This window comes from Lipotes vexillifer, unplaced genomic scaffold, assembly GCF_000442215.2.
Source record: "Lipotes vexillifer unplaced genomic scaffold, Lipotes_vexillifer_v1.1 scaffold916, whole genome shotgun sequence".
Taxonomy (NCBI): domain Eukaryota; kingdom Metazoa; phylum Chordata; class Mammalia; order Artiodactyla; family Lipotidae; genus Lipotes; species Lipotes vexillifer.
The window spans coordinates 2,791,590-2,801,728 of NW_006798383.1; the positions used below are offsets into that span (position 1 = coordinate 2,791,590).

The 10,139-nt window shown below is 53.7% G+C and overlaps 1 protein-coding gene across 1 annotated transcript; it reads right to left on the reverse strand.

Annotated features, from left to right (window-relative positions):
- Positions 1-111: 111 nt before the first annotated feature.
- Positions 112-1,988, reverse strand: CUEDC2 (CUE domain containing 2). The gene is made up of 8 exons (XM_007470404.1): positions 1,909-1,988; positions 1,347-1,490; positions 1,191-1,252; positions 982-1,103; positions 720-902; positions 517-578; positions 359-419; positions 112-258 (listed from the first exon to the last, which is right to left on the reverse strand). Exons 1-8 carry the CDS (start codon positions 1,980-1,982, stop codon positions 112-114), a joined length of 855 nt encoding a protein of 284 aa, XP_007470466.1. The 5' UTR covers positions 1,983-1,988.
- Positions 1,989-10,139: the final 8,151 nt, after the last annotated feature.

Below are 10,139 nucleotides of genomic sequence, written 5' to 3' on the forward strand. Positions count from 1 at the left end.
AGGAGTGAAAGACAGGGGACAGGAGTTACGGCGGGCCCTGTGTGGAGGTGTAGGGCTCCTGCATCCCTCTGGGATCTGAGCCTAGACGGCTCCGGCAGTCTGGCGAGTGCCTCAGTGGAAGCGGTACTTTCTGGCTGGCTTGAGGTTGATGTATGTGGCCTTCATCTCCTCAGCCTCAGGGTTCCGCACATCTTTGAATCGCTCCCCTTTGGTGCTCACTACCTGGTTGTCGATGTATCGGATCAGCTTCTTGGGAGCCTGTCAGGCAATCAGGTAGTGAGTAGCAGAAGCCAGTGCCCTGCTTCTGCAGGAGACAGTTGCACCCACTCCACGACCCTAGGAGCTGCGACCGTCTCACCTCCTTAGGAGCCATAGGCCGGTGAATCTTCTGATCCTCTGCGCTATCCACCATCATGTACCTGCCAAAAACTTGGCTGGGTGAAGCTCCTGCCACCCTAGGAAAACCCTCTAAGGGCAAGGCCCGGCCCGGCCCGGCCCAGCCCAGCCCAGACTCACTTCTGCAGGATGAAAGACTTCAGCTCATCCTTTTGGGGGCCTCTGAGGCGCCTGGGCAGGTCCTGCAGAGAGGGGAAGCCTGTCTAGGGCCTAGGGTACCAGCAGGAAAAGCAAATGGGGATAGGCTAGGGGCGGGGGCTTAACACTAAGGTGGAACATAGCTGAGGTTACATGGGGTTGGGGGGCCGTCTAGCAGAGGATACCTGGTTGGGGCCATCCCAGGCTGGAGGCCCCTCCTCCTTCCCCTCTACCAGCATCTGCACAGCTTCTTCCAAGTCCCCTCGAGCTTTGGCCAACACCCACTGGGCCTGCTCCACCGAACAGGTAGGGAACACCTCCAGAAGTACGTCCACTCCTGGCAGCAGTTCCTCCTCAGCGCCGGATGCCTGTGGGCATGAATGTTGACAAGAGGCAATACTTCCTCCTCCAGGCCCCTCTCTCGTCGGCACCCTCCTCTACCAGTACCTCATCTTGGGTGTCCCCAGCAGCAGTCGGAGAAGACGTTGTCTCTTCTTTGAGCCGCTGCAGAGGCTCTGGGGAGACAGATACCTGACCTTGGACCTCAGAGCTCTGTGGTTTCAGGTTCTCTTAAAGAGGCAGGAAGAGCAACAGGTTTGCCAGAGCTTTGGAGGATGGGGGTTTGAGTCACCCAAGTGCCCGATTCCCAGACTCACCTTTGTTCCTGGCACCACTCAACTGCCCTGAGAGCTTCCGCATCATTTCCCCTATTGTACCTCTGAAAAGGCAAGGAGGGCGGTAAAAGGATAACTCTGCCCACCCTCCACAATCAGCCAGCCCTCCTCCTCCTCTTGGTCCCAGCCAGGCCCCACCTTGGGATGTAGGCGAAGCCAGGCACATAGGCTTCCATCATCTCAGTGAAGGCCTCCATATCGAAATTCTCCTCCGATGGGCCTGAGGGGCCCAGGTCCTCAAGGACCCCGAGCACATAGGAGAAGATGACCTCATCCAAGCCGCTGCAGCAAGGGGACAGGACAAGCCCTGTTACCTCCAGCATTGCCACCTAGCCTGGGACTCCAGCCCTGGGCTTCATGGGGTCCAGGAGCCAGACCTCAAGCCTTAAGCCCAGAAGACTATCCCACCCCCCCCCCCCCCCGACCCCCTCAGAGCTTTGGTTTCCCATCTGTTCAACAAGGGTGCCCCCCACCCCCCCCGACCCCCTCAGAGCTTTGGTTTCCCATCTGTTCAACAAGGGTGACAGGAACAGGATGAGAGGTAAGGCCATACCAGCAAATCATAACCAGCCCTCCTCCACCTGAGAAATAGGGCTGAGTACTTGCCACCCCAGTCTTTCCATTGGCCAGGGCCCAGAGTACTTGCCCAGCAGCTCCAACTCTGGCCCCAGCATGACCCTTCTAGGAGAGAAGCTTCTACCTGAGGTCAGCCTCTGGGAGGTGTGTCTGAACAAAGGCAAGGAGGGCTGCACTGACAATCCTCTCCAGCTCCATGCTCTCTCCTCTTCTGAAGGGACACAAGACAGAGGCTTGTCAGGCCCTCTTCTGCCTGCCCCTGCCCACCAGGTCCAGGGGCGGCCAGCTCCTCCCTCCTACCCTGCTGTAGAAACCATTTGTTGATGTTGCCCATAGCTTCCAGTTCTTCAGCCCTCCCCCACTCCCTCAAGCAGAGCCACAGCCCCCTGCCTGCCTATCTCTCCACCTCCTCCAGCCTGAGACAGGGCAGGACACTGTCTCAGGAGAAAGTTTCCAGAGTGGACATTTCCCTCCCCCCTCCCCCTGACCTCTCCCCATCTCCCCACCCCATTCCCCAGCAGTAGGCCTAGACCCTCTGGGAAGAAGCCAAGGTCTTGAGGTCACATGCCTCCTGGCTGAGGAATCCCATCACTGAGAGGGCCACTTGGCCCCCAAGTCCAACCACAAGGGACCCATTGTCCAGCCCCCCAAGGAGCAGGCCTCAGGACTGAGCACAGCCATTCCCCCACCCAGAATGGGCCACCCACCCTCTGCACAAAGGGGCTTTTCTGGCTCTGGGGCCCAGATGGAAGGGGAAGCCTTTCATGAATTCTCTCTTCCTGCCAGGTCCTTGCCCTTCCAGCAGCTTGGGCCTATCTAAGTAGGACTTGCCATCCTCCGCCCCAAGGCCTATGGAGCCCTACAAGATCTGGCCTTTGCTTACCTCTCCAACCTCACCACTCCCTCCTCGCTAACTCCACTCCTGCCCCAGCAGCCTCCTTGTTATTCCTCAGACTTGCCCAGTTTCTTTCTACCTGTCTCCTCCAGATATCCACATGGCTCATCCCCTCACCTCTGCCAGGGCTCTGCTCAAATGTTGCCTACATAGAGAGACCTTCCCTGACTAACCGACCAAAATTAGGCATTCCCCATACTCCCCAATCCCTTACTCTGCTTTATTTTCTATGTAGCATATACTACAGCTCCGTGTTATCTTTATGTTTATTTGCCTGTTGTCCTCCCCCACAGAATGTAAGCTTCAAGAAGAGGGAGTTTGAGGGGGGTATACTTTGTCTTATCCATTGGTATAGCCCTAGCACCTAGAAGAATGCCTGCACTTAGTAGGTGCTCGATAAATACTTACTGACTTATTTCATTCCTACTTACATGCTTTTGACTCCCTAAAGTCTGTATTTGGTAGTCAGGAACATTTAGGTGGTAAAGGACTGCTCCAGACCCACAAGTCCAAATGTCAGCTCATTACCCCACTCAGAAGACTCAGGGGCACCTCAAACTGCACCTACCCCCAACTCATCATATCCTCCCGATCTGTGTACTCACCCTCCAAACAGGCACCTCCTCCTGTTTCACCGGATAACATGACTCACTCAGCTACCGAAACTGAAACTTGGGGGTTACCCATGATTTCACCCTCTCTCAACCCCTGCTGCAATCAATCAATCACCAGGTCCTGTTGAATCTATTCCCCTATTATTCTCCATTCTATCCACTTCTCCCCAACTTCAGTCTGGCTTCCGCTCTACTAAATTTTCTCAGGCTAAGGGCATGAGTTACTTTTTCAGGTTTTGGTCTCATTAGGTTGAACCATATGAACTTGCCAATATTACCTGTTTTTGATCTGAAAAAGAAAAGAAAAAGGCAATTTCTTGTAGTTTCACCTAATATTTGCCCTTTCAAGTAGCACCAATGTTGGTCTAGGAGGCATCACATCCTCCTATTTCTCTTCTACCTCTCTGGCCATTTCTTCCCAGGCTCCCTTCTCTGTCCCCCTCTCCTCTGCTTCCCCCTAAATGTGGCAGCAAAGCTCAGGCTCAAAGCTGCTTCTCCTTTCTCCCCAGTCTGCACCCTCTCTCTCTGGAAGATCTCATCTGGGCCCACATCTTCTTGTACCAACTCCATGTCACCAATTCCCAAATGTCCAATCCTATAGTCCAGTCTCCTCCTCTGAGCTACACACTTGTACGTCTACCTCTCTGACACCTCCGTGGGGATGACTTAACATGTCCCAAACTGACATTCTTCCAAGTCTTTTATTCCTCCACGGCTGTCCTCAGTATACACATGTCCATGTACCCAGCTGTTCCTGCCACAAGTCTGGGAATTATCTCAGTATATGCATGTCCACCTACCCAGCTGTTCCTGCCACAAGTCTGGGAATTATCATTGACACCATCCTACCTCTTGCCTTCTCACATCCAATCAGTCACCATGCCCTGACCATTATCCCTCAACATATCTACTTGTCTCCATCTCTACTCCCACTTGGCTCCAACTCTTGCCTTAACTGCAAGAGTTTCCTAAATGTTCTCCCCACTACCATCTTTCCCTCAACAACCTATTCTCTACAAAGATCATGGCTGTACAATATTTACCAAAAAATCACACTTTTTCTGCTTAAAATCTATCAGTGATTTCCTGCTTCCCTTCAGTTAAGTCCAGATTCTTTTTATGGCCCTCAATTCAGGGCCTTACTCCTGCCTACATCTCTCCAGCCTCACCACGCACCACCCACCCCCGGGATCACTCCCCTCCACCCCGGCTTGCTTTCAGCTTGCCAGCACTCCAGCTTTTTCACAGCAAGGGTCTTTGCACAAACTGTTTCCTCTGCCTGGGCAACGTGCCACCTCCACCCCTTCACTTGCTAACTCCTCTCACCTTTCAGGTTTCAGTTTACAATTTCCTTCAAGGGATGCTCCCCTGACCCTTTAGAACTGGTTTGGTCTCCTCTATCTTACACCCTCATTGCAGACTACACTTTTCCTTACTTAGCAGCACCTTTTACAGCTATAATCAAAACATTATTGGGGCAAAGTTTAATGTTTCTTCCACATGTTTCATGAGGGCAGAGACTACACTCCTGGCTTATTCATCAATGTACACTCAGTGTCTTCTGTGAAGTAGACACTCAATAAACAGTTACCCGCCCCCCCCACTTTAGAAACGAAGAGATTGAAGCTGAGTGGGTTTAATGACTTGCCCAAAGTCACCTGGCTTGACTGTGGTAGTCAGGAGATAAATCCAGGACACCTAGTTGAATGAGTGTATATTCTAGGGGCTACTCCAAGGGATGGGGAGATGTCAAGACCTCCAATTGGGTTGAGATAGGGCTACCATCTATTATCGAAGTTCCCTTGTCCCCTGACTGGTAACACAGAGTTGCTGTGACAGCACAGGGGTCGCTTAGGATAGCAGAACTGAGAAGCCCTAACCTACCAGGGGAGGCTAGCCTCTTGCTCCAGACCCTTGCATAGGCCCTGGGGAGGAAGAGAACTGCTCAGACAGGGCATACCAGATCCCATCATGCAGCTCCCCCAAGAAGTCAGCCCCCTATGGAGACCTACATCCACCCTGGGTTATACCAATCCTGGCTGCTAGCAGTTGCCTGCCAAACTCTGCTGGGACAGAAGTCCACGGATGCTGCATGGAAGCTCCTAGGGAAGAAGTTCTCAGGGATGTGTCTGATGCCCCTAGGTTTCTAACCGAGGTCCAAGAGCCAGGGAGTTATCATTAGGAAACACCTGCACACACACACTGTGCCCAAATAAAAAAGTCTTCCTGCCCTGAGCTTTTGCTCTAGCTTGTCTCCTAATGGAACATCCCCCTTCCTCCTGTTCTTGGGCTGCCCAAACTTCACCCAGCCTTCAAAGCTTGCCACTTCTTTTTCACCCTTCTCCATCCCTCTAGGCTTCCTCAGCATCTCTTTCCTACCCAGAGGCCTCTCCTAATATTTCTCCTCCATAGTCCCTAAGCTGGGGAAGCTGCAGCCTGAGCAGCCAGCCTTCTCCAGGGTAAGAAGATGATTTCCCTGAGACTTTTCAAATTCTGGATATAGCCCACAGAACCCCATTACTTCCTGGGGGCTCCAAATAAGGGTTCAATGGTTAGCTGCACCCATGAAATATGATTGTCATCCTGTCGTGAGTCCTGTTTAAACACCTCTGATGAAGGTAAAAATATTTAGCATTTACTGACTGCTTACAATCTATCAGGGATTGTTCTATGCACTTTACATGTATTAACTTACCTAATCCTCACAATTACCTTAACACATAGATACAAATATATATAGATACTAATATATCATATTGATATTATCCCATTTACCCAAAAGGAAATGGAGGCACTGAGAGGTTAAGTAACTTGCCCAGGGTCACACAGTAAGTTAATGGCAGATTTAATGGCAGATTTACACCCAGGCGGTCTGGCTCATTGTTAACCACTACACTATACCACCTTTCATGATGCAAATGGTCAGTCCCCAGCCTGTAATCTGATCCTCTCCTGCTTGGCTGGCCCTCTTGCCTACCTCAGAATCTTTGCTCACACCATTCTCCCCATTCAGAATGTCTTTCCCTTTGCCTCTCACTCTGCAGGCCTCACTTCCTCCCTGGGGCCAACCCTGACTGCCGCATCCTCACTGCCCCCAGCTGGCCTGAGAGCATCCCCAGGACCAAGCACAGGCCTGGACTTTCCAGATGTTCCATAAAACCCCCCTGGACAAGTTTAAGTGAGACTGGGGGAAGGAGTACCATGTTGCTCCCTTGAGGTGGGGAGATGCCCAAGGTGGAGGGAGAGCAGAAGGCCATGTGGGAGGAGGAATCCTGGGAAGCAGAGTGGAAGAAGTCTGGGGCACTCAAGAGGGTCTAGAAACGAGGTCTTCACTGCTTCTCCCAGCCTACGAAGCCCAGCTCCTGGGGCCCTAGTCCCATAACGTAGGTTCCAGAGCACATCATTGTACCCTGACCCCCAAGTCAGGTCTTAGAGGAGCCAAGGACACCGATGGGTACACAAGGGATTCCGGCATCCAAAGTTAGGCAGGATCACAAAGAGGGGGAGGCGGGAATACAGGAAGTGGGACCATGATGATGGCCGACCCCTGAAGCAGGAGCTCCCTAAACGAGCTAGCGGGGTACCCATAAGCATCCAGAATAGTGGGCCCGAGGGCACAGGGATGCGGTTGCGGCCCTGAGGGACACATGACGAGGGAGGCCTGAGCAAGCTAGGATGTGCCTTGATACAGGCCACGGCGAGAATCAGAGATGGGGTTCCGGCGGGCCCCGGGGGTACCGTGGGGAGACACACAGGACGGGTACCCTGGGTCAACGCTCTCCGCGACTCTCTTAGCCCTGGGCCGGGGCCTGGAGGGGAAATCACCTGCTCCGTCGGGCGCCGCCGGCGACTTGTCCCGCGCTGTGCAGCTCTCATCCCCCAGCCCTACCAACGAGATCAAAGGCGGGGCCCAGAGCGGTTTCTTTCCAGAAGCGCTGTGGTAGCCATTTTTAAGAAGGGCATGCCCACAACTGGGCGGGGCTCCTGCTACCATTCTCATTTGTCTCAGAGCTTTGGGCGAGATCCCGCGGCGGCCATTTTTGTTGAGAGTAGGGAGGAGTTAGGCGTGGAGGTCCAGCCAGTGGGTGGGGTCTCAGTGACTGACAGTATCCCCTCCTAGTGCCTTGCCGTCTGCCCAGACGGGAGAACATTTTGACCCCACCCGGTGTCTTCCCATTCGTCTTATTTCCTCGCCCCCAAGTCTCCGCCCTCAAATCCTGTAGCTTCCCCACCCCCACCCCGCCCTTGTCTCTCCCTGGTTGGTTCTGGTGGCCCTACTCCTAGACCCAGTGTTCTTCCCCAAATCCCGTGTCTCTCCCCCTTCGTGTCCAGTCCATATTCAAACCCTGTCACCCAACAACTCTTAGGTGCTGACTTACCCGCCATGTCTATCTCTCCTTTGTATTCTCTTAACAGCGATGTTTCCCCAAGATTAGTGTGGGTTACAGGGCCTGGGTCCTGGGACCTGGAGCCTGGTTTGGATGGGGAAGGGGGGGCAGCAGGTGCTCTGAGCGAGGATCCACCTGAGCACAGATCCAGGACGGCCTGCAGGCCATGCCCACCCCCAGTAACTTCATGCCCGAGTTGGCAGGGCTTCTCATTTAGGACAGGACGGCTGAACTCCAGTACCCTGTAAGGCCTCAGCTTCCTCTTTCTCTTCCTGCTACGGAGCTTCCCGGTGCTACCCTGTGGGGAAGCCCATAGCCTTCCCTTCCCAAGAACCCTTTAATGGGTCATGAGGGAAGGAGTTCCATTCAAGGATGAACTCTCCCATCCCCGATCAGCAGGGATGAGCCTCTTTTCAGGGCTAGTCCCCTTGTAGGGCGCTGGGGACCCAGAGATTGTCCCTATCCACAGGAGCTCACAGTCCAAGGTAGAAAGTCCCATCCTCTCTTCCCTAAGGACTGAGGCAGTGCCAAAATATGGAGAAAAAGGGGATCACTGCTCCCTCTTCCAGTCCTGTCCCTCACAGCAGCCTCCCACCTCCCCACCAGGATCGTCTGGCCTCAAAGAGAGCAAGATGTTGGCTGCTGGGGAGAGGGGGCAGGAAAGGGGAGGGAAGAAGGAGGGAGCACCTTTGGCGACGCGTCTCCCATAAACGCACTGCTGCTGCCAGCCTGGTGCTGCTGGGGTTAATGAGGGGTGGGGTGACAGCCACTTTCAACTCTGGCCAAGCAAGCCCCTGGAAAAGGGGTGATGGATAGCTGCCAGCCCTCTAAAGACTTGGCCATCGCTCCCCTCCCCCAGTCCCCTATCCTCCCTCCCCCTCCGTTGCACAATACTGATGATGACTCTTCTCTCCCTACCAGCCCCGTTACAGGAATTTTCAGGTTTCCTCAGAAGAGCTGTCCCTAGTCCTGGCTCAGGACCCTTGTGGCCGTCCCTGAGGCATACCATTCCCCCTCCCCCACGGCCTGTTTCTTGAATAGCAGTTGGATGTAGCTACATATTATCATGGGAAAGAACTTCCTGAGCTTTCAGGGAAGGACGATGGGAAAGACCATTTAGAGGGAGCCCCTCAATTCCCTGTTCAGACCCTGGAGAGTCTCAACTCTGTGCAGCAAGGGTTAGGTTTTGGAGTCAGAGGACAGAGAGTGGGCCGAGGAGAGGGACCACCACAGGCACAAGGACACACACAAACTGTAAGGCAGGGGATCCAGGGATCACTTGTCCTTCTTGACATTCCATAGCAGGCTGGACCTTAAGCTCCTGATTTGCTGTCCCCTCAGGTCTCAATCTCTCTCCACAGGATGGGAACAAACTCCACTTATGCTTTGGATGGTGCTTGAAGCTACATGAGGTGAAAGGAGGTATAGCGATACCTCCTCTCTCCACATTCCGTCAAATGAATTCTGCAACAGATGCTGGGTCTCCTGAGCTGATGGGAGAAGCTAGAAGCCTGCGCTGAAGCTTCCCCTAGCACATCAATTCCCCATCATCCAACCTCAGAATGAGGAAATTGGGCTTGAATTAGGCATAAAGAGCAGATTTCCCAGACATTAAGAGCAGAGAAAGAACCCAGCTGGCTGGTCTCAAGGGGTGGGAGGGACTCAGAGACTGAGGTGAGGAAGGGAACACTTTGAAAGATGGGGTGGGGGGGAAGAGGGGGGGTCCCCACTCTTGCTTGAGGTCAGCAAGGGCTCTCTGGGCAGGGTGCCTGGCCCTCCCACACCTTCCTCCTTTCTCAGAAGAGCCAGGATGGGGCGGGGGCGGGAGTTGGCTGGGGTGGGCCCTATTTAAGGAGCAGTCTCTGGGAGCATCACTGTAGATCCAGCTCCAGGAGGGAGAGAAGAGGCTTCATGGGTAAGTGCAGACCCCTTTCTCTCAACTCAAGCAGGGTGGGGGTAGGGTGACTCCTGAGCCTGCCAGCTTGCCTCTCCCATCTCCAGGGATAGGCTGCAGGTCTGCCCTGTGAATGGGAATAGCACCCCAGCCCTCAGTTTAACTCTGTAGAAAGTCAACGTGTGTTTCAGGGAAGTCTTTCTCTTCTGCTCCCTTATCTATCCCAGGTACTTCAGATCTTCACTTCAGGTGGGGAGATTTTCAGGGAGCTGGGACTCCTGGACCTCTCTCTGTCTTGGGGATCCATATTTTGTGGGTCCTGTTTGGCTCAGGAAGCCACTCATTCTCTAGAGGAATGCCCTTCTCAGTGTACATGTTCTGGCGGTTCCCCTAGCCCCTTGCCCATCCAGTTCCACATCTGGCCCCACCAGAAGCATATCTGGGCAGGAGATGACGGGTCTGATTCTTCAGTACCCACGGAATCCCTACCACAGCCCTGAGTCCCCTCCCCTCATATCCTACATCAGTATCCTGTTAGAATTTAGAGAACCCTTACCTCTTTCC

Excerpts from the sequence above, each read along its gene's own strand:
- CUEDC2 (XM_007470404.1), bottom strand. The coding sequence starts at position 1,982 with ATGGAGCTGGAGAGGATTGTCAGTGCAGCCCTCCTTGCCTTTGTTCAG. Across the intron at positions 579-719 it reads CCTGGGATGGCCCCAACCAG|GACCTGCCCAGGCGCCTCAG; the intron begins GTATCCTCTGCT and ends CCCTCTCTGCAG. Across the intron at positions 420-516 it reads AAGTCTTTCATCCTGCAGAA|GTACATGATGGTGGATAGCG; the intron begins GTGAGTCTGGGC and ends AGTTTTTGGCAG.